Below are 25,297 nucleotides of genomic sequence, written 5' to 3'. Positions count from 1 at the left end.
AGAAATAATTGAAATGTTGTTTTATTAACAAATTTACATTTAATTTCGCATTTAAAATAAATAATTAAGTTTTTTGACTTCACAAAATCGATCGGAATCTAAAGAAGCTAAGACAAAAACGATCGAAATGAAATTTCGGAATTGCAACCATTCCGATCGGAATCTGTGACATGCCTGTATAGTATTCCCTACCCTCCGCCCGCAACTAATCAATTTCATATCCACTGTAAAACATTTTGTACAAAATTTTACAATATAAACAATGAACAAAATACACGGCCCTCAGTCTCCGGCCAAACGAGGGTGCTAAGAATCCCCGGAGGTAAAAACAAGAAAACTCTAAACATTGGAACATGGAATGTCCGAAGCTTGTATGAGTCTGGAAAATTAAACAATACCATCAATGAAATGAATAGATTAAACATTGATATATTAGGCGTTAGTGAAACATGGTGGACGGAATGTCATACATTTAAATCCCAAAATGCGTCGATATACTCCTCAGGAAATATGGAAGGGACACACAGAAAAGGTGTAGGTGTCATTGTTAGCAAAAATGTTGCTGGTTCTGTTGCTGGATTTGTTCCAATGTCCAACAGGACTATGATGGTCAAAATAAAAGGAAAACCACTTAACTCAAACATTATTCAAGTTTACGCTCCGACATGTGATGGAAACACAGACGAGGTTGAAAAATTCTACGATGAAATCAATAAGTTGCTAAAATTGACGAAATCACATGAAATTACAATAATCCAAGGTGACTTCAACGCCAAAGTAGGAAGCCAAGAGGTATGCAGAGTTACAGGAAGATTTGGTCTCGGCGAACGAAATGAAAGAGGTGACAGATTAATTCAATTCTGTCAAGAAAATGGATTTACTATCGCCAATACACTATTCCAATTACATCCTAGAAGGCTTTATACGTGGAAATCGCCGCAGGATAACATAAATAATATAGTGCGTAATCAAATAGACTATATTATGATTAATAAAAGATATAGGACCTGCGTGACTAAATGCTCAACATATCCAGGAGCAGATGTGCCATCGGATCACAACCTTCTGATGCTGAACATTCGTACAAAACTTGCAACAATTCAAAAAAAGAAGAAACGGCTCCGAATTAATTGTGAAAAACTTAATGATCCAATGATTAAAAACCAAGTGAAGGATAACTTAAATAAGGAACTTGAGAGAATCGACTTGAACGATGTGGAAACTCTTTGGCATAATGTGAAAGGTACAATATACAAAATAACAGAAAATTCGCTTGGAAACTGTGCTAGAGAAAATAATGAAGAATGGATGACGGATGAAATTTTGCAGCTTCGAGCAGAACGCAGTAAATTTAAAAATGTGGATTATGAGAAATACTGGGAAGTCAACAAAGAAATTCGAGCAGCAACCCGTGCTGCCAAAAATACTCTTATAAATAGAAAATGTCGTGAAATTGAGCATCTACAAAGTTTGCATGATGATTTTAATCTTCATACAAAATTGAAAGAAGCGGCCGGAATTTATAGAAAATCCACCAAAACCACACTTTTAGATAATAACAACCAGCCAATTTTTGAGATGGAACAAACAAAAAACCATTGGAAAGAATACATTAAAGAATTGTTTACTGATGAAAGCAGATCGTGCAATGAAAACGTTAATATTGATATTGCTGGAAATCCAATAACGGAGTCTGAAGTAGAACAAGCAATTATAACACTAAAGGACAAGAAATCGACAGGACCTGATCAAATCCCGTCCGAAATGCTGAAACTAGTAGATGAACGCAATATACCAATAATAGTAAAACTTTTTAATTATGTATATGACACTGGTCAATACCCACATGACTGGTTACTATCGACCTTTGTAGCAATACCAAAGAAGTCTAATGCAAGGAAATGCAGTGAGTACAGGCTCATTAGCCTTATGTGCCACATTCTTAAAATATTTCTGAGAATAATACACACAAGAATATATCCTGCATGTGAAAAAGCTATGGGAGACTCACAGTTTGGGTTCAAAGAAGGCATGGGGACTAGAGAAGCTTTGCTGTCCATGCTGATACTCGTGCAGAAATGCAGAGATATCCACAAAGATGCTTTCCTCTGTTTCATAGATTACGAAAAGGCGTTTGACACCGTTCAGCACGACAAGTTAATCAAAATATTGAAGGACATTGGAGTTGGGGAAAAAGAAATAAGATGCATAAAAAACTTGTATTGGAATCAAAAAGTTCGGATGGAGATAAACAGTGAACCAACAGACGAAATTGAAATATCAAGAGGAGTGAGACAGGGATGCATATTGTCCCCCTTGCTGTTCAACATTTATTCCCAGAAAATATTTAACCCTTTCGGTGCTTCTTTTTTGTTTTTGATCTGAAAAATATATTTTTCCAATTTTATATATACTTAAGCCCACTATATGAATAATCAAAACTAATTTTTTAACATTTTGTTTGGAAAAGTGGTTTTTGGACACTATGCCATATGGCATAGAATGTATTTAAAGGAAAAAAAAAACAAAACTAAAATATTCAAGTTTTTAATTAAATTTCATCTTATAGAAGACCAGGAGGCCTTATAGAAGAGTAAGAGGTCTTCTTATAGAAGAGCAGGACGACTTCTCGTAAAAGAGCAGAAGGTCCTCTCATAGAAGGGCAGGATGTCTTCTCCTGGAAGAGCAAAAGGTCGTCTCATAGAAGGACAGGATGTTTTCACATAGAAGAGCAGGACGTTTGCATATAGAAGGGCAGGAGGTCTTCTTATAGAAGAGCAGGAGCTCTTCTTATAGTAGAGAAAGATGTCTTATTATAGAAGAGCAGGAGGTCCTCTCCATGAAGAGCAGGACGTCTTTTCATAAAAGAGCAGGACGTTTGCATATAGAAGGGCAGGACGTCTTCTGATAGAAGAGCAGGACGTCTTTTCATATAAGAGCAGGACGTTTGCATATAGAAGGGCAGGAGGTCTTCTTATAGAAGAGAAGGAGGACTTCTTATACAAGAGCAGGAGGTCTGCTCATAGAAGAGCAGAGCGTCTTCTCGTAGAAGAGAAGGACGTTTGCATATAGAAGGGCAGGAGGTATTCTTATAGAAGAGAAGGAGGTCTTCTTATATAAGAGCAGGAGGTCTGCTCATAGAAGAGCAGGACGTCTTTTCATAGAAGGGCAGGACGTTTGCATATAGAAGGCGGGAGGTATTCTTATAGAAGAGAAGGAGGTCTTCTTATACAAGAGCAGGAGGTCTGCTCATAGAAGAGCAGGACGTCGTGGAAGAGAAGGACGTTTGTATATAGAAGGGCAGGAGGTATTCTTATAGAAGAGAAGGAGGTCTTCTTATATAAGAGCAGGAGGTCTGCTCATAGAAGAACAGGAGGTCTGCTCATAGAAGAGCAGGAGGTCTGCTCATAGAAGAGCAGGACGTCTTCTCATAGAAGAGCAGGAGACCTTCTTATAAAAAACCACATGGTCTCCTCATAGAAGAGCAGGGGCCCTTCTTATAGAAAAGCATAAGATCTTCTCATTGAAGACCAGGACCAGGTCTACTTATAGAAGACATGAAGGTTTTTCATAGAATATCTGGAGGTCTACTATTAGAAGATTTGGGGGTCTTCACATAGAAGGTCTTCTTATAGAATATCTGGAGGTCTTCTTTTAGAACATTTAAAGCCTCTTATAGAAGACCTAGGGTCTTCTTATAGAAAACCTAGGGTCTTCTTATAGAAAAGCTAGGGTCTTCTTATGGAAGATTTGAGGCCTTCTTATAGAAAAACTGGAGGACTTCTTATAGAAGACCTGAATGTCTTCATATACCAAATCTGAAGGACTTCTTATAGAACACCTGAATGTCATCTTATAGAAGGGCTGGAGGTCAGCTTGTAGAAGACGTGGCCATCTTATATAATATCTGGAGGAGTTATTTTGGAAAATCTGCAAGAATTGTTATACATCATCTGGAGGTTTTCCTATGGTGGATCTGGAGGTTTCCTTATAGAAGACCTGGAAGTCTTCGTATAGAAGACATAGAGGTCTACTTATACAAGATCTGGAGGTCTTCTTATAGAAGACCTGGAGGTCTATTTACACAAGATCTGGAGGTCTTCTTATAGAAAATCTAGGGATTTTACAATAGAAGATCTGGGAGTCGAACAAAGTGAAACATTTCCGTTGGGAAAAATCTATGCCATATGGCATAGTATGAAATATAAAAAATCTGGCAGCTCCATTGAACTATATTTCGGATCTTTATTTCGTTTTAATTATTAAGGCAATGATTATCTACTAAATTAAATACAAAAAGTTAACAAAAAAAATATTTTTGTTAATAAAATATATAAAATTATAAGATGGTATTTTCATGCAAATTTTAAATCGAACGAGGAGCGCTTGCTCTTTGAGACATAACAATGTATAGGGTCCACCAATCAAAATTTTTTGTCGAATTATTTTTAGATAACACTTCAGGGAAAAATACAAAATTATTAAAAAAAGGGTGCCCATAAGTATTTTGCCTTAAAATGGGCTTCAAAAACTGGTTATGCCATATGGCATAGAATCACCGAAAGGGTTAAGGAAGCCATTGGAAGTGAACGAATAGGAGTAAAAGTAAATGGTGTAATAATCAACAACATACGCTATGCAGATGACACTGCAATAATAGCTGACAGTATATCTGGTCTACAAAAGCTCATAGACAAAGTTACTTGTGCGAGCGAAATGTATGGCCTAAAAATAAACATTAAATAAACATTCAAACATATCACAATGATCAAGGTAGATGCATATGCGCAGCTGATCGAACATTAATTTTTCATATACGACAATATAGAACTTTACAACTTTATTTCGAAAATTATCGTAAAATTATCTATATATCGTATTAATTGTGTATAGTAATAACAAATGAAAAAATAAAAAATGATTTTATCGTTGAGACATCATAATAATAAATTTTGATAGATAAAAGTTGTGTTAAGAACTTTCAGCAGTTTTCCCGTTTAGTTCTAAAAATGCGTTCCCGTACTCCGAAGTATAGCAAGACTTGCACTTCTCTTTAAACAAAAACAGCGCCGAATAACACCCTATTCTCCTGTTTTTGCAATACAATTTTGGCATAGTAGAAACTAGCAACATGTTCATTATCATCTAAATACGATAGCTGATACGTTGATTTACTGCAGTTTTTGCAATTTCCGTAATTTTTTCGTTCCATTATTTTTTAAGAAATTTGTATGGGGAATCAATTTTTGACAATTCGCTCTTTTTTCTAACATTACCATTAAAAAAGTACAATAACACACTGAAAAATAGCACTGTGACAAAGTAATTTAATATTTTTTTCACATTGTTTACAAATTTTGATACTAAAATTTTTTGTTGCATCAATTGACCATCTACCTTGTTTATTGTGATACGTGAAAAGTGTTGCAACTTTTGGTACTTTGTTAGGCAAAAACAGGGTTGTATATCATGTGTACTGTGATTTTGATGTTGATTTCGCTGAAATCACGAAATGAGTTGATTTCATTTTTATATGCGAAATCATGATAAATTTTGCTTGATTCCGCGCGAAATCACGAAACGCCTTCGAAATCACGGAAAGACGCCGAATGTAAACCAAACATAAAATCATAAAATTGCTGTAGTAGGGAATTCGATTTAAGAACGCCTAATTTCATGATATTTTTTAATGAAATTCACGCTAGTGTATTATAAGTATTTTAATTTTACCGACAGTTATCGATAACAGCAAAAATGAGTTACAAAATCCCACTACAGACAATTTGTCTTCAAATGCAACTCTGATTTACTAACACATACGTACATTTGTCGGTTGTCTCACAGCTGTCCATAATTTTTTCACAGACAGTTAACCAATTTTTGATATTTTTTGTAAAAATGTGTGAAATAATAATTGAAACGTGTAGAAAACAAAAGAACATGAACAACAACAAAATACGTGAACGACAAACAAAAAGAAATCGACGATTTTCATTGGATACAATTTATAAGCTGTTGCTTTAGAGATCCCTACAAAAAAACAGTTGGTTGATCCCTACACATTTCTTCAAAAGACAAACAAGAGTGTACATGGTAGAACAAACCTGGTAAAGTACTACAACAAATATGAACAAAAATTAGCTGACTGCTATTTAAATCCTCCAAAGGTATATCTAAATGCAATAAGATTTGTACTGGATTTATTAAATCCAGTTGAGGATTTATGGCTAGTGTAAATGAGCTAATATGGTAGCACCTGGATTCCAGATCCTCGCCATACCGCTTCTGTGCCTGGAATGTCTTTATAAAACCAGTTTTTAGACTTATGGGCCGATTCCGTACAGCGAGGCGAGTCGTGTCGCGTTGCCAGTTGCAATTTTTCCATTACGTATGGCAAAAGTCGCACGACGACGTCAAATTTTGTCGCCGTAATGTTCATTTTCTGGCGACGACAAATTAGCTGTCGCTGTTCATTTTTACTAACGAATAAAAATAAAATAAAAAATTTTTTTTTTTTTTTTTTTTTTTTTTTTTTTTACTTATGCTTTTTTTTGTTTGGCTTTAGGTCAGAATAATTAAAAAACATTTTTGATTTTGTTTTTTATTTACTTTTTTATTGTTCCAATATTTCGACTTTCCTCGAAAGTCATCATCAGGGATTTTTCACTTTTTGAAAGAAAAAACAAATAACAATTTTCTTGTAAATATATGAACATGAATATAAATATTGAGCGATAATTACATTTAATTTTGATTTGCAAAACAACGAACTATTCGACACATCTTCTTTCTGGCTTGAGTATTTTCCAACTAACTAAAGTTTTTTCTTATATTTCTCTACGGTGTTTCTATAAATCTGTGCACAGTGTTCTGTGTCCATTTTATAATTGATTCGCTTCTCCACTGGCACATTAATTATATGAAGCATTTCCAGCATATATCTGCGTTTATAATTTCCTTCTTGAATTAAAATTTCCACGTCCTTGAAATTTGGAGTATGCCCCGTAGTTGCACAATGTGCTGCAAGAGCAGTTTTCTGCTCCAGAGGTTTGTTCTTCGCTTTTTGGTCGGACTTATGACCACTTATCCTAGTTTTTAATTTCGTCTTAGTTGTGCCAACATATACCTTGGGGCATATGTTGGACGAGTCACCATTACATTTAATTTTATATACCACATTCGATTTTTCTTCAATTGGTACTTTTGTCTTTGTCCGACTGAAGAATATGTTGTTCGTATTATTGCTTTTGGGGGCCAATCGGTATTGCTCATTATTGTACATATTTGAATGTGAAAACCTTTCAGAGAATCCTGGGATGTATGTAAAACGTTTGTATATCTTTTCGACGTTTTGGTCTTTGTTGACAATACTCGGAGTGATTGCATGTTTGATCAATTCGTTGATCGTTCTGTTAGGGAAATCATTAAGTTTGAGAATCTGTCTTATTTTCTTTTTGTTTTTTGTATGATATTGTTTGTCACTAATATTTAATACCCTTTTTATGAAATTTGATGCGGTGTTAACTTTGATACTTCGGGGATGTTTTGAATAATAATTTATTAATCTGCCCGAAGCTGTTGGTTTCTGGTACCAATCCAGAAATAGCATGTTCCCTTGTCTATGTATAATAGAGTCAAGGTAAGGTAAACAATTGTCTGTTTCCCGCTCCATGGTGAACTGTATTTGTTTATTGAATATATTCAAGGACTTTAGAGTTATGTCAACTTGGTCTTTATTTATTATACAAAATATATCGTCGACATATTTTGTTAAGTGTCTTGGTTTTATCGGCAATTTTTCCATGGTTTCATCCAACAGCTTTTCCATGATTATGTCCGAAATTATAGGTGAGATGGGTGAACCCATCGGCATTCCTTTCTGTTGTTCAAAAATCTTTTCTTCGTAGAGGAAATATCGTGAATCCTTAATACATAAGGTCAACATATCTATAAAAAGGTTTTGGGGGATCTGTGTATGTTCTCTTAAGATGTCCCATTTTTCTCTTATCGTGTTTATTGCCAGATTTACTGGCACACTAGGAAATAGAGACACCACATCAAAGGAGATTAAGATTTCGTCATTGTCTATGTATTGCCTATTGATTTTGGTTTTAAAATGTACAGCATCTTTAATGTTATATTTTGAATCTATAGTTAGGACATTTAATATTGTTGCCATATATTTGGATAGTTCATAAGTTGGAGAGTTCACAAATGAACATATTGGTCGAAGAGGAATGCCAGTTTTATGGATCTTGGGGAGTCCATATATTTTTGGTGGAACTGAGGTCCTATTTAATAATTTGTTTTTCTCCTGTTCAGTTATTGCTTTCAATTCAAATAATTTTGTTATCAATGAATTGCATTTTTCCTGCAATCCTGATGTTGGATCCTTTCTTAACCTTCTGTATGTACACATGTCACTAAGAATTTTGTGCATTTTTGATTCATAATCAGTTTTTTCCATGGCCACCGTCTTGCCTCCTTTATCAGCGTTGAGTACCAACATATGTGAATTTTCTTTCAGAAATTTGTTTGTTTGACCAACTGTGTCTAGAATGTACCGATCTCTTTTTCCCAATTTATTGTTTCTCATGTGGTCATTGATGAGAGTTATTAAGTTTACACGTGCGTTCTCTTGTGATTCTCTATTCTCTAAGGTCTGAATGCAGTCTTCTCCCTCAGCTATGGCATTGAACAGGGGAAAGGTTGTCCTTGTTGTTGGTAATGAGAACTTTGGACCAAGTGAGAGTAACCACTCTATGTTCATGGGTATCTCAGTATTTGTTAAATTGATAAACCACTCTTTGTTATGTTGTACATTGAGTTCACGGTGTTGTTGTCTTTTTAGTGCATTTAGCTTACTGATGTGTATTGATTTTTGTTTTGAGATTAATTTTTGGAGGATATTGTTTTCACTCTCCAGAAAAGCTGTCAGGTCTTCTCTTTGCAGAAGATCATTGAGTTGAGTTTTGGTTTTGTTAATTGCCTCTTTTGTAAGGTTTGATTGCTTGTGTTTTTCTTGAATCAGCAATTTGAGTATTTTCATATGAAAATTGTATGTGTAAGTGTCCAATGTTTTTCTAACATTCATGGGTATTGAGTTGTTAGTCTCAAATATGTTGTGTATAAAAATAACTTGTTATCGACGATTATTTTCTGTCGCTGTACGTAGTGCATTTTTTAAATTTTGTCGCAGAGACGATAGACGACGCGACATGACTCGCCTCGCTGTACGGAATCGGCCCATTATTTATTTATTTATTTATTTGCTTTGCAATTAAAGCCAATTTTGAGGCCAATTTATATAATTACAAAGAATCCACCTAGATATCATAGCTACTCTAAAAACAATTTCATATATATAATTCATCTTAAACCTAGAAATTGGAGATCTAATTATTTTGGTTACAATTATATTCTTTAATTTTTTTTTTTTTTAAATTCTTCATTACGTCATAGCTACTCCAATTTTAAAGCAACAGATTGATAATAAGTATATCGTATAAGTTATTAGTTAAATTATGAAATGATCATTAAGAGATGTATGATGTGGTATGCAAATGATAATAAGTTTTCGCGCAGTGATAAAAACTGGTTAAAGCTAGAAAAAATTCTTCATTACATCATAGCTACTCCAATGTTAAAGCAACTTGTAAATTGAATACAAATTAATAATACAATATAAAAAATTTAATGTTTATAATAATCAACAGATATATGATGTGGTATGTATGTAAATGACAATCAATTTTCGTGCAGGGAAAAAAGTTGTTAAAGCTAGAAATTGGAGATCTAATTACTTTAATTACGGTTTGCTCTTCCGTTTTTTTTTTTTTTTTTTTTTATTTTTTTTTTTTAGAAAGTTCTTCATTACATCGTAGCTACTCCAATTATTTCATAGCTACTCGGTTTATTAATCAAATCTTAACACATATTTCCCTTCAAATAGTGTATACCAAGACTTTGTTCAATACACTCCAAAAATGTTAATGGGAGTTATCATGAATGAAATTTCCCCGTGAGTTTTTTTCGCTGTTGCACTTGAGGGAGAAAGTGAACAAATTCACGGGGAATTGCCGTTCATCATAACCCCCAATATGTATTATGTTGTTATACCTTCACAGCTCTATGATATATGTATATTTTGGGTATATTCCAAAGATCTAAGCCAGTGTTTACCTGCCTCATATGTTTTTATGCAGTGGTACTGCCCTGGATGTCGATTTATACTTGTATAACCTTGACGATTAGCTATTTTTATTTGCTATAAGTTGGAGTTGTTCCGAGAATAAAAATATTTGTTTTTTAAACACTTTAGTTTAACAATATGAATAATTTATTTATATTTGAACGACGCATAATATAATTCTCTTTTTCTTGTGTTAATACTACACATATTTTAATACAAAGGAAATTTTTTGGATACGGTACACTTTCATTTATGTACCATAGATGTACATAATCAAAAAAGCAGAAAAAATATACATATATAAACTAAACCAAGATTCGAAAAGGTATACAATTGTTTCTAGCAAGACTTTACGATACAATTATCCTGTAAGCATGTAAATTGCGGCCAGAGATGCAGAACACAGTATACGAGTACATACAATCATAGTGGAATGATAACTACACTACTAGAACAAATTACAAAGAATTCCTCTACTCTTCCATTTACTCCAAAGAATTCAAAGTCAATAATTGTTTTAGAACTTTGGTTTGTGATGTCTCCCGTATCTCACCGGCGAGGAACATTTCATCCACCACTGTATATACTTTGTAGAAATTAAAAACCAAATCCAACTCGCAAACATTATGGAAATATTCGTTAAGAACCTCTACGAAGTTGTGAATTGCCTCCAAGTAGCAAAGATTGTTGTCGTTCACATCGACACAAATGCAGAAGTAGAGACCCGCATAGCGACGATAGACGATTTTAAAGTTACGAAACTGCAAAGGAAGAAATGATGAATTGGAATTGTTAAATATACAAAGTGTAATACAGATCAATGACCCAACAAACCTCAACGAAATTTGTGTGTTTTGCATCTCTCACAGTCACCACTGCATGGACTTCTTCGATGAGTTTCTGTTTTTCATCGTCATCAAAATTCATATACCACTTGGCCAAACGAGTTTTGCCAGCTCTATTTTGTATCAGAATAAATCGTATCTATGGGAAAATTCAAAACGTATAACTAAATAAGTTAAATAAGTATTGGATTTAATGTAATGGGCGTTTTTACCATTTTCGATTGAGAGGAAAATCAACAATAATTTACTGATAAAGATAAATGAATGTACACTAGTGATGGATCTATAGATTGAAGCATAAATAGGTTGACATGGATCTATAGATCGAAACATGAATGGGTCCAGATGGATGTATAGATCGACACTAATCGATTGTAGATGATAGAAAAACCAATGGTGTAGAGCTGGCAAAAAATCGATGGCACTATCGATTGTTATTTAAAAATTCAATATCGATAGATAGTTTTACCTATCGATATTATCGGAATAAAAACCCCTAACCTGAAATTCATTGAAATAAATAGAAATTTCGCTACTTTTCGGTTATGTGTGTGTGAGAAAGCAAGCGTACACATTTTTCGGTAAAGTAAAATGTATTTTTTTTATTTTATAAAAGCAATTGTTTATTCTCCCTCACATTTCTTTGAACTACTTTTGCATAATTTCAAGAAAATCATTGACATTTCCGCCATTTTTATCTCCAAATTAATGGCGATGACAACTTAACGATAATATCGATAGCAATCGATATTTTAAAACATTATATCGCAAATATCTAATGTTGGGAATATCGATGGTTTTTCCTATCGATATTATCGGAATAAAAACCCAAAACCTGAAATTCATTGAAATAAATAGAAATTTCGCTGTTTTTCGGTTATGTGTGTGTAGGAAAGTATGTCCGTAGTCAGAGTTTTCGGTAAAATAAAATGTATTTTTTTACATTTTTTATGAAATAAAAGCAGTTGTTTATTCTCCTTTACATTTCTGTGAACTACTTTTGCATAATTTCAAGAAAATCATTGACATTTCCGCCATTTTTATCTCCAAATTAATGGCGATGACAACTTAACGATAATATCGATAGCAATCGATATTTTATAACATTATATCGCAAATATCTAATGTTGGGAATATCGATGGTTTGCCAGCTCTAGGGTAGATATGGAATGGTTTTTTTCTTGTCATATGACATTGATAGATAGTGTAAACTACCTCTTAATTGGGAAACACATTCTGTAAAGTATGAAAACTATGAAATGCATTGGAATATTGAAATTTAACCTCTCACGTGAAAGCATTCATAATCCGCTGGATTTGCTAAATCCAGCTTACATTACGTTTAGGCTGTGTTCGATTTAGCAAATTTAGCGAATTTATAGTACGTTTAGACTTATAAATCCACTCGATTTCAAATGTCAATTCCATAGTATATACCTATGTCAAATAAATCGTAATTCTAAATCCACTGGATTTTATTTGACGGATATTGTATGGGATTGACAGTTTAAATCAAAGTACATATAAGTTCATAGTCTAACAGGCGTTTTAGGTTGTAATTTTCATCAATATACATACATATGTAAGTGCACAGTCTACACCAAGTTTAGTATAGTGCACTCTACGCCAACAACAAACATTTTCCTCATTTCCACACTTTAACTTGCAGCTAACTATTTTTAACTTTTGCTTCGTTTACGTTGTTATATGTTGTGTTTCATTAGTTTTTCATTTTTTGAAATGCCAACAACAACATTGACTTTACTCCCGCGAAAACTCTTCTGCAAAAAAGTAAATATAAGGCTTAGCCCTGCAAACATTTTTTCAAATTTTTAATCGCTTAAAGATAATCTGCGATTCGCGGGGAAGATAAATTCAATCGCGGAAGAGCGCGCCTAATGATAACCTGCGAATCGCCGACATAAAGTAACTGTGTCCGGGAAGCGAATCGCGAGGAAGAATCGCAGATTAATCATCTGGAAGATCTTCAGAAGATCAATATGTAAAGAAAAATTAAAAAAAGAATAGAACAATTGTTTTTGTGGGTTGTTTTTGGTCAAGATGTTGTTTATTATTGTTGATTGTGTTTAGCTAACTGACCTTTGGTAAATTTAAGCAAATAAAACAAGGGGTTTATTGCTTTTTCATTCCAACGTTTCGTCGCTTGTTTGGCGACTTCTTCAGGGGACTTGTCTATTTAAATATATAAAAATCACAATTTGCAATTTTACAAAAACACCAAGAACGTACATGAATTAATAACTTACGATAATGTTTTTTAATCTTGTTACATTGATTTTATATTGTTACGAGATTCGATTTAACTAATCTCCGTGTAGACGTTGTTTTATTCCCCGATACGATTTGTACCAAATAAAACAGGGTTCGTTTTAGATTACGTTTCTACAATGCTTTATTTACTTTATTACACTTATTCAGAACCGACTTTAATTACAAAGCACACAGCAAGTCTCTAGTTAGCACGCAGCTATTCTTTAACCGATTTGTTCAGTTCAACGCTTAAAACACAATTCAACCCATGTTGCCGTTCCTACCGCTATTTATATCCAAAATCTCCTTGGTCTAGAATTATCCACAAAATCTGGCAACATCTCGAATCTGTGCAACGAACACACAGACGCACATTCGCACTAAGCGAACAACTATACTCACATACATACATGGGGGAATACAATTGGACGACAAGCACAGTAATGACGTAACTACAACAACAAACAGATGCAAGAAATGACGAAGTAACAAACTAAACAATAATTACATGATTGTGGCAAAACAAAACAGAAGCACATAAATGAAAGGTAAATAACTAGAATAATGAAGAGATTTCTACATGGTAGTTGTTGTTGTTGCTTAAATAAAGTAACTGCGTAATAAAACTTTACGTTACAATTCAAATTTTTAAATTAACGGAAATTAAACTAAACTAACTTAACCCTATCAGTTACATTCGTAACATTGCCTCCCGCTTAAGCCTGTTCGTCCCGAATAGGCACAGTTCCCTCTCGGTGGTATGGGCATTGGTAACACTGCCTCCCGCTTAAGCCTGTTTCTCTTGACTAGACGCAGTTCTCGTTCCGTAGTGGTAGCAACCGATTTAGATGTGCCCTCTATGCCATCTGCTTTGGACCTTCGCTCTTCTGGACGTCGTTGCTTTCTCTCCAGGAATCGCGACGTTGTACCTTCTTCCTTTGTGGTCACCCTCCTAAGTGCCACCTGGTCGTCATCGGACTTGTCCTTCCTTGTTGTACGGCCGCTTTTCGATGGACCTTTCCTCGACGCACATCTTCGCTTTCTCGTCCTCGTTGCTGGATTTTTCCGCTTTCCTACGGGCCAATTGTCGGCGGCTTCCACCTTCAGTGTACGGACATCGACATCGATCTCGCCGGATTCTGCCTTTGGGCGATGTTTGCTTTTCTCGTTGTAGCCCACACTTATCGGTATTTCCACATTGGACCAAGTCATCACACGGTGCTTTATGTCCAGGTTGATATCGAAGGCAATCATGAAGTCTACACCAAGTATAACTTCGTCCACAATATCGGCCACTATAAAATCGAAATTTACCGATTTTCTACCCATGCTCAGCCTTTGGTAGGCCTTTCCATGAACCGTTGTAGTCTCGCCTGTGGCCGTCCGCAATTTGACTCCATTTAACGGCAATACCTTCCCTTTTACCAAATCCGGTCTAATAATGGACTTTGCTGCACCGGTGTCCAATGTCAAGTTACGCAAAACACCATTGATGAAGCCTTTAACCGTTAGGTTGTGATTCTTCTGTTGGACTATGGCTATAGAGATGGTGGGACCATCGTTTTCTTCATCTGCCAGCGGCGCCTCGTGATTGACGGAATCCACTTTTGTTGATTCACCTGATGTCTCTCTTTCCAGATTCTTGGCCACCAGTTGGTCGTCGCTTTTTGAAGGCGGTGAGGTGGATCTGGGCCTTGCTTGTCTCAATCTGCATTCTCGGGCCAAGTGTCCAGTTTTCCGACAGTTGTAGCAAGTCTTTCTCGTTTTTCCAGCCCCTCGTTTCACTTTATCTATTACCTGCATTAGTGCATCTTTCATTAGTTCGACAACGGTCTGGGGATTGTTGTCCTCAACTTCCAGCCTCCGCACATTGCAAGCATGAGGTTTCACCATTGTCTCTTGCTTATGTCCGCCACCGTACTTAAGTTCGAGAGCAGCAATTATATCTCCATATTTGCTTCTAGAAGCGGCGGGAATATTCTGTAATACGTCAGCAGCACCGCCCTTCAATGACATAAGCAGTTGTACCGCCTTGTCGTTGTCGTTCCACGAATTTCTCGAAGCAACCGTCTCAAATTGTAATTTGAAGACATCAAACGATGTAGACCCGTCGAATTCCGGAGGCTTGATTTTCAGAGTGTTATCAATAACTCGCACTGGTCCTCCTTTGATTTCCAGTTCAGACATTTTCTTTTCCAGATTCACAATCTTCTCGTCGTGGGCCAGAAATTGCCTATCCAATTTCTTTAAATGGTTTTCCACAACCTCGAATCGCTTTCCAATAACTTGCGTAATATTGTCGAGTCTTTCGCTGATTCTTGCCTCTAATTCTTCCAATTTTTCGTCCAATTCCTCCGTCAGACATTTGAAGCTTTCATTTATTGCAATAGATTCCTCTTCCATTCTCTTACTAAATTCCTTCGCCAACGTTACTGCAATCACTTTTGCAACCTCCGTATAACTCGGAACCGCATCTGAAGTTTCATCTCTAATATCAAACTCATATTCGTCGATGTTCATTCCACGGCGCTCGAACTCTTCCAACAAGCGTTTTTGTAGTTCGGCCTTGTTGCCAGTAGAACACAACTCCAACTTACTTAGCTCCTTCTTCAAATCTTCCTTTCGTAGATCCTTGAACTTCATCTTCATTGTAGGATTATCGTAATCCCACTTCTGACACCAATTGTTACGGGATTCGATTTAACTAATCTCCGTGTAGACGTTGTTTTATTCCCCGATACGATTTGTACCAAATAAAACAGGGTTCGTTTTAGATTACGTTTCTACAATGCTTTATTTACTTTATTACACTTATTCAGAACCGACTTTAATTACAAAGCACACAGCAAGTCTCTAGTTAGCACGCAGCTATTCTTTAACCGATTTGTTCAGTTCAACGCTTAAAACACAACTCAACTCATGTTGCCTTTCCTACCGCTATTTATATCCAAAATCTCCTTGGTCTAGAATTATCCACAAAATCTGGCAACATCTCGAATCTGTGCAACGAACACACAGACGCACATTCGCACTAAGGCCGCCATCAGACCACCTGCTTTTTCACATGTATGGGATCAGCTGTTCTGTATATTAGTATACCCAAAGTCACTACATACATGTGAAAAAGCAGATGGTCTGATGGCGGCCTAAGCGAACAACTATACTCACATACATACATGGGGGGGAATACAATTGGACGACAAGCACAGTAATGACGTAACTACAACAACAAACAGATGCAAGAAATGACGAAGTAACAAACTAAACAATAATTACATGATTGTGGCAAAACAAAACAGAAGCACATAAATGAAAGGTAAATAACTAGAATAATGAAGAGATTTCTACATGGTAGTTGTTGTTGTTGCTTAAATAAAGTAACTGCGTAATAAAATTTACGTTACAATTCAAATTTTTAAATTAACGGAAATTAAACTAAACTAACTTAACCCTATCAGTTACATTCGTAACAATATTAATTAAACATATAAGACAATTAACAAGAATTAAAAGCTAGATCACAGTGAGATTACAATATTGCAATGCCGTAACTGACACTTATGTTGTCAGTGTCTTCTTTTATGTTCATTGTCCTTTCAATATGTTGTTGAATGCGTAAGCTTTCAATCATTAGTCTCTTTTTCTCTTTTCGTTCTTTGTCCAATATTAGTTGTGTCTTTTTACTTTTTCAGTAATAATTATTCAGTAACTTCTTTTCAGAGAGTAAGAGATATTTTACTCTTTGATACGAAAATAGAGAAAAAAGTAAAAAGACAGCATTTAGTAAACTTCAGCAAGATAACAGTTGATAACCAAAACAAAAACATTGGCGCCAATGCATGAAAGAAAACTAGCTCCAAAGCAATGAAAAAGTTTTTCAATTTAAAGCAAAATAAATAAAAAATTATTAATATATTAATAAAATAATCAATAAATATAGCTGAATCGTAATATTTATTGTATTTTTCCACAAAAATAAGGTAAACATTGAGCAGCTGACCATTAGCAAATGATTACAAAACAGCTGATCGAACTTGCTAAATGTTGCTGGGAAAAACTCTTTCAGCAACTTTTAGCAATTTCTCAGCAAACAACTGTCAAAATTGTTCTCTCATTTCGTTCTCTTTTACTGAACTTTTGTGTAAAAAGACAGCATTTAGTAACATTTCGTAATAATTATTACAAATTATCACGTAAAAAGACACACCTATTATGACGTTGTCAAAGTCGGGTGTGTGGCCTTTGCTCAGAGCATGTTGTGAGAGTGCTGTCGTTTCTTTTTGTTTCTCAATATCTGTTTTGTGTTCTCTCATTCTAATGCTTAAAGTTCTTTTTGTTGTCCCGATGTATATTTTGTTACAATCATCGTCGTTTTTATACCCTCAGCCTTTAGGCTATGAAGGGTATATACAGTTTCATACGGGCAAAATGTGCCTCATCGAAATAATGGTTTTAGACCCTAAGTATGTTTGGACGAAATGTGTTTCAGATAATTTGGAGTCGATTGAGCAATGTCCGTCCGTCTGCCTGTCTGTCTGGCTGGCTGGAGCGCACAATAACTCTCGAAGGGATGAACCGATTCGGTTCAAATTTTGGCTTTCGTAATATTTTGTCCAAACTTAGTTTAAGTTCGAAGATGAGCTATATCGGTCCACTCCTTCCGGTACCTCCCCCACAAAAGTTCGAAAATGTTCGGAAAATTTGTACGCACGATAACTCTTGAAGGGTGTGACCGATTTGGTCCATACTTTGCCCATCGTGGAGCGTGTACCAGACTTAGATCAGGTTTTAATATGGACTCAATCGGACCACTCCGTCGGGTACCTCCCACACAAAATTTTGGAAAAGTTCATTTTAGGAACATCTCTCGAATCGCTTTGATTTTTGCTTTAGCAACTTGTATTCACTGGCCTCCATACGACGGTATAAGTTTCATCAGGGGCAAATCCATTCTTCCTGAGAAAATAGCCTGAAAGTTGCAAAAAACCCCTATGACACCGTGTGAGGAGGTTGGAGGGCAAAATAACTCTCGAACAGGTCTGCCGATTCGGTCCAAAGTTTGGCCTTAGTAATATTTTGTCCAAACATAGTTTAAGTTCGAAGATAAGCCATATCGGTACACTCCTTCAGGTACCTCCCCCACAAAAGTTCAAAAATGTTCGGAAAATTTGTTCATACGGTAACTCTTGAAGGTAGTGGTCGAATTGGTCCATACTTTACACATCCTAATATATCTACTAGATATAGATCAGGTTCAAATATGGACTATATTTGTCCACTCCATCCGGTACCTCCCACACACAATTTCGGATAAGTTCACTTTAAGACCTGCTATCGAATCACTTTGATTTTTGTTGAAGCAACTTGCATTCGCTGCCTCAATTACGATGGTAAACGTTTTTTCAGGGGCAAGTCCATACTTCTTGAGCAAACATCCCGGAGGGTGCAAAAACCCCCTATGGCACCATATGTAGTGGCTGGAGATCCACTTCCATAATGGTCAATGTAGATCCATTCCTTTTAGTATCTCCTCCGCAAAACTTTTGATATCTAATCCTAATGAACATTTTTGTCGCTTCAAATTCCCAAATTTTTTAAAAACCCCTAAATACATACGTTTTTTGGGGAAAAATGTTTCAATATATACATGCTGAGGGTATATCTCTGTCGGCAAAGCCGACTGATACTTTTTTACTTGTTTCCTTTGCAGTTGATTTGATATACAACGTTGTTTTGTTGTTGCTTTTCAATTGGGGCTTTTGTATTTGAAAATATTGTGTTTAGTGTCGTGTTCGGTTTATATGCAAAGCTTATGTTGTTGTTGTTTATGATTTTTGGCAATTTTTGGTTGTCAAAAAGGCCTGGGATGTAAGTTAAACCATAAAAATTTTTTGTTTGTGCGTTTTCTGTGTCTGATTTTGTTACATTATTTTTTTTTCTCTTAATTTTACTTTTGATTTCCTCAATTAAGGAGAGTATAATATTGCCGGGAAAGCTGTTGTTTTGTAAAATGTTCGTTATTTGGTCTGTTCCTTTACTTTTAAAAATGGTAACAGTGGCAAAAAATGGTAAAAGTGGTGAACTGGTCTCATATAAATTGTATGCTTTTTAAAGTAAAGGAACACTTTGCAGGTTAAAAATGGTAAGAAATGGTAACCTCAGGCACGTAAAGGAACAGAGCTATTATTTTGGTGTTTTTGTTGTGGTATTGTTTGTCACTGATGTTTAGAATTCGGTATATTAATTTTTTAACAGTATCAAGGATTTGTGATCTTGGTTGTGTTGTATGATAATTTATTATTCTGCCAGAGGATGTATCTTTGCTATACCAGTCAAAGGTGATTGTATCATTGGCTCGAATCAATTTAACGTCTAAATAGGGTATTGTTTTTTCTTTCTCGACCTCTAGTGTAAACTGAATTTTATTGTGAAAATTGTTTAAAGTGTTGAGTATTGTTTCCGCATCGTCCTTGTTGATTATTGCTAAAATATCATCTACATATTTGGTTATGTATTTGATATTTATGTCCTTATGTTGTAGCTCAGCTATGGTGTCGTCAAGTAGGTGGTCTAAAACTATATCTGCGATTGTAGGTGAGAGGGGGTTTCCCATTGGCATACCGAAAATTTGATTATATATTTTATCATCGAATACAAAATAGTTGTTGTCCTTGAGGCAGAATTGTAAAAGTTGGAGGAAGAGTTTTTTTGGGATTTTGGTGTGGTTTTTGACTTGGTCCCATTTTTCCATTATGATTTTAATTGCGGTATGTACAGGTATATTTGTAAATAAGGATATGACATCGAATGATACTAATATATCCGTTTCGGCCAGCTTAATATCTTTAAGAGTGTGTTTAAGTTCTGCAGAATTCTCTATATTATATTTCTTTGATACTAAGCATGGTAGAACAAGAAAAGGTAGCAGCAATACCCAGCTGACTGAACTGGGCTGTAGTGTTAGTGTCAAATTCCATACGACATTTTATGTATTTATTTCTATGTTCGATGTATATTAGGGATATATATTTTTTGAAGAAAAAATTTATTCATCTGAAATAAAAACAATTTCCCATAAAGACTCCTTCATATCATTGACATGAACCCTCCTCCAGGTCCGAACGACATGCCGCATACTAAAACACCACTTATAGAGGCGGTACAATATTTGTTAATATGTGTGGTATTTTGTTAAACTTGAAAATAATAAAGCCCTAATAAACATGGGCTTTTTTGTTTTCAAAAGCAAACGATTGAAACAGCTTATCTTTTTCCAATGAATTACCAGCGACCCCAAACATTTTTGCAAGAATTCTACTTCCTGCGTGATATTATGCATTTAGTGGAATGATATGGAAACATTCAAACTGAAAATCTAACGAGTTTTCATTCATGTTTTTCAAAATATTCAATCAAATGTGAAAAATTATTAGTTTTTTAAATTACAATAATTTATAGACATTTCCTTATTTTGTTTACATTTATATTTGACACTAACGTTCCAAACAAAACAAATTCCTATGTGGTTGTTGTTGAGTTGTATTTGTTGTAGTACTAACTTTACCTGGTTTGTTCTACCATGGATACTAAGTTCTTTAAAATTTGTCCTAGAAATTTGGAAGTGTTGTAACACGGGACATTAACGGAGGATACTATGGGCCTTAGTGGTATGTTAGGCTTGTGTACTTTAGGTAGTCCATAGATGCGGGGGGCGTTTATTTGTTGTTAGTTTTCTTCTTTTGTTTTCTTTTCTGCTTTGTTATGGTTTTTAATTGTTCCTTTATTGTTTCCTCGGTCACTATGTTGTTGGTTAAACTTGGCAAAACCTGAACATGTGTGGTTTGTCAATACTCATAATTTTATACGTGCCATTTATATCACAGTTCTGTAGAAAGTGTAGTATATGAGAATTATATGCAACAAAATGAAAAATGTTAGTAACAATCATCTGTTGCTCTTCCAAGCATATAATTCAACGCTTCCAATGAGCATTTGCGGTTGAGTGGGTTGACATCTGCCGCTGGTACATAGAGGTCTCGGGTTCAAATCTCGCCGACTTAATTTTGATCGCATATTTTTTTATTTTTTAACTTTCTTTTTCAGCAAATAACGTGTAAAGTTGGAAATTTGTAATGTATGGACGAAAAAATAAACATGTTAGATTTATTTGCAATGTAAGGCGAAAATTGTGTGCTAGGCGAGCGCAATTTACAGAATTAAAAAATTCCTATTTAAACGGAAGTGATAGGATTTTTTCAGTTTCAGCGAGTAACGAGTAAAGTTGGAAATTTCAAATGTATGGACGACAAATTGTGCTCTGTGAATCCAACTCAGTACAAAAAAGATCATCTCGATATTTGCATTTTTGCAAAAATTACAATGATTTTTCGTTGAAAAACATTATTTGCTATTTGAACGAGTAACGAGTAGAGATGGAAACTTGCAATGTAAAGCGAAAAATGTGTGCTTGGCGAGCACAATTCAGAACAATTTACAGAATTAAAAAAATCCTATTTAAACGGAAGTGATAGGATTTCTTCAGTTTCAGCGAGTAACGAGTAAAGTTGGAAATTTCCAATGTATGGATGAAAAATTGTGCTCGGTGAAACCAACTCAGCACAAAGAAGATCATCTCGATATTTGCATTTTTGCAAAAATTACAGTGATTTTTCTTTGAAAAAAATTATTTGCGATTTTAACGAGTAACGAGTAGAGATGGAATTTTGCAATGTAAGGCGAAAATTTTGTGCTAGGCGAGCACAATTCAGCACAATTTACAGAATTAAAAAAAATCCTATTTAAACGGAAGTGATAAGGTTTTTTCATTATCAGCGAGCAACGAGTAAAGTTGGAAATTTCCAATGTATGGATGAAAAATTGTGCTCGGTGAAACCAACTCAGCACAAAGAAGATCATCTCGATATTTGCATTTTTGCAAAAATTACAGTGATTTTTCTTTGAAAAAAATTATTTGCGATTTTAACGAGTAACGAGTAGAGATGGAATTTTGCAATGTAAGGGGAAAATTTTGTGCTAGGCGAGCACAATTCAGCACAATTTACAGAATTAAAAAAAATCCTATTTAAACGGAAGTGATAAGGTTTTTTCATTTTCAGCGAGTAACGAGTAAAGTTGGAAATTTCCAATGTATGGATGAAAAATTGTGCTCGGTGAAACCAACTCAGCACAAAGAAGATCATCTCGATATTTGCATTTTTGCAAAAATTACAGTGATTTTTCTTTGAAAAAAATTATTTGCGATTTTAACGAGTAACGAGTAGAGATGGAATTTTGCAACGTAAGGCGAAAATGTGTGCTAGACGAGCACAATTCAGCACAATTTACAGAATTAAAAAAATCGTATTTAAACGGAAGTGATAGGATTTTTTCATTTTGAGCGAGTAACGAGTAAAGTTGGAAATTTCCAACGTATGGACGAAAAATTGTGCTCAGCGAGTCGAACTTAGCACAAAAAAGATCATCTCGATATTTGCATTATTGCCGAAATTACAGTGATTTTTCATACAAAATACTGGTTTTTCGAAATTACCATATCTTGAAAACGGTTAGAGATATTGAAAAAATTTAAACGGCACAAATTGAGTAGAATTCAGCACAACTTTTGTTTTTTCGAAATTCGAAAATTGCTATTCTATCGTAAAATGGTAGGAGATATCGAAAAAATTTTTGCGGCACAAATGAGCACAAACTGAGCACAATTCAGCACAACTTTTGTTTTTTCGAAATTCGAAAATTGCAATTCTGTGATGTATTCGAAAATATCGCTTTTTTCGAAAATGGTACGAGATATCGAAAAAATTTTTGCGGCACAAATGGGCACAAACTGAGCACAATTCAGCACAACTTAAATTTTTTCGAAATTCGAAAATTGCAATTCTGGCAACATTTTTTCGAAAAAAATGTTTTGTCGAATATCTCAGACATTTTTTCGAATTTCGAAAAAAAATTTTCGGCACAAATGGGCACAAACCTAGCACAACTCATCTTTTTTCGAAATTCGAAAATTGCAATTCCATCGGATACCACGTAGACACCCCTTTTTTGTATTTTCTAGCAACATGATGCAAAAAACAGAGTTGTATACGAGGATTTATGCCAGATTTAAAACAAATCCGCCCAATAAGAGGATTTATTTTTGTATGGGAAATCTGGTAGATTTTGGCTGGATTTAGCAACTAAAACCTGATAATGTGCTAAATCCGTCTAATGAAGTCATATCTAAATGGGCTATTAAGGATGGAAATTGTCAACACATATGACATTGGTCGATAGTGTAAACCACCTCTAAGTATTTTTAGAGCGCTATATCACTTTGTCAGCTGTAGATCCCTATATTTTTCATGTAAATAAATAAGGAAAAAAATATACAAGTCAATTCAGTCACTTCAGTCAGTTTTTAAGAATGATTACAACATTGGTTAGACGGGTTTGTGGTCCATCGTTGTGGGCTTCTAGCAGGAGTTATGTCAGCTTCGCACCGGCCTCCGAAACAAAAGAACACGACGAGTTGCAACGATTGGCATTGGAGGAACAATGCATTCTGGTGGATGAAAATGACAAAGTGATTGGTCACACTTCTAAGGCAGATTGTCATAGAGTTGATCCTACGACGAAAGGAGTAAAGTTACATCGGGCATTCTCTGTGTTTCTATTTAACACCAAGGGAGAAATGTTAGTTCAAAAAAGATCGGACCACAAGGTATGTTTTGCACACATGTTATGCATAAATTATTTTCCATGGATCTTCTGACTTGACTTTCACCATTATTGTTATTTCTATTGCCCAGATAACATTCCCTAATACCTATACAAATACCTGTTGCAGTCATCCTCTGTACGAAATCGAAGTGGAGCGCGATGAATTAAATTGCTTTGGAATACGCAAGGCCGCCCAACGAAGACTTAACTATGAGCTTGGTATACCTACAAACCAAATAAGACCGGAGAACTTCCATTACTTGACAAGGATTCATTATGCAAATACAGGAGATGGCACTTGGGGTGAACATGAAATCGACTACATTCTGTTTCTACAGAAAGATGTCGATATAAAGCCAAACATGAATGAAGTCAGCGATGTACGTTTTGTAAAACGTCAGAATATTGATGAGGAGATTTTGAAATTCGATGCCCCGTTGACACCATGGTTTCAGTTAATATTGAAAAATCATTTAAAAGTGTGGTGGGATAATTTGCATCAGTTGAAAAAGTTCGAAGATCACAAAAATATATATCGGTACTAAAGAGACAATGCCTATGAAATGTAAATGACGAGTGAAACGATCGTTTAAAATGTGCACATAGTAAATTTATTATTTTTTTGCACATAGAATTAAGAATTCTCAAATATTGTTATATTATCGGCCATAATGTAGACTTTTTCAACTTTACCTAATCAAAAAATAACTGACAAGCGTATTCAATAAATTGAAATGCAATTTTAACGAAATAAACACTTTTATTAAAGTAATAAAAATATACATAAGTTTTTATTAATGGTGACCATATACACGCTTAGCTTCATATCAACTAGCAACAACAATATATTTTCTTACTAAAGTCAATCACATAAATACATTCATTGGGATGCTAGAGAAGAAAAACTATGGGCGATCCGATAATTACAGTTAAACCTCGATTTTTCAGGAATCGATTAACATGGTACCTTCATAGCATGAGAGTATTTAAAAACACTAAAAACTTCATAGGAACCGATATAACTTAACTGAACCTTCATAACCCGGGAGTTTATTTGTTAAGCTTATGCCTCGATTATGGAAAGCAACTATCGTCCAGTTGGGTTGGCAGTTGCCAAAATTGTTACAAATTACAGTAGGCAACCAGCAACTGACGTAGACAAATTCAGTTCCCGAAATGATCATTTTGCGGCAACTGTTTTTTCACAGTCGCTTCTCGTAATTTCAAAGAAAATAAAAATGAATTGCATATTTTTTTCAAAATATTATTG

General features: G+C 34.9%; 2 protein-coding genes across 2 annotated transcripts; one reads left to right on the top strand and one right to left on the bottom strand.

Moving 5' to 3' along the window:
* Positions 1 to 10,316: 10,316 nt before the first annotated feature.
* On the bottom strand, positions 10,317 to 11,384 carry AP-2sigma (adaptor protein complex 2, sigma subunit). Its single transcript, XM_073964406.1, has 3 exons — positions 11,250 to 11,384; positions 11,027 to 11,176; positions 10,317 to 10,953 (listed from the first exon to the last, which is right to left on the bottom strand). Exons 1-3 carry the CDS (start codon positions 11,250 to 11,252, stop codon positions 10,678 to 10,680), a joined length of 429 nt encoding a protein of 142 aa, XP_073820507.1. The 5' UTR covers positions 11,253 to 11,384; the 3' UTR covers positions 10,317 to 10,677.
* A 12,240-nt stretch (positions 11,385 to 23,624) lies between these two features.
* Positions 23,625 to 24,805, top strand: Idi (Isopentenyl-diphosphate delta isomerase). Its single transcript, XM_073964405.1, has 2 exons — positions 23,625 to 24,028; positions 24,117 to 24,805. The coding sequence occupies exons 1-2, from the start codon at positions 23,732 to 23,734 to the stop codon at positions 24,570 to 24,572; spliced, it is 753 nt and encodes a 250-aa protein (XP_073820506.1). The 5' UTR covers positions 23,625 to 23,731; the 3' UTR covers positions 24,573 to 24,805.
* Positions 24,806 to 25,297: the final 492 nt, after the last annotated feature.

Source organism: Musca autumnalis, unplaced genomic scaffold (assembly GCF_047663935.1).
Source record: "Musca autumnalis isolate F117 unplaced genomic scaffold, ASM4766393v1 scaffold_1, whole genome shotgun sequence".
NCBI classification, from domain to species: Eukaryota; Metazoa; Arthropoda; class Insecta; order Diptera; family Muscidae; genus Musca; species Musca autumnalis.
Note: the sequence above shows the minus strand (reverse complement) of the source record. Positions and strands in the feature narration are given on the sequence as shown.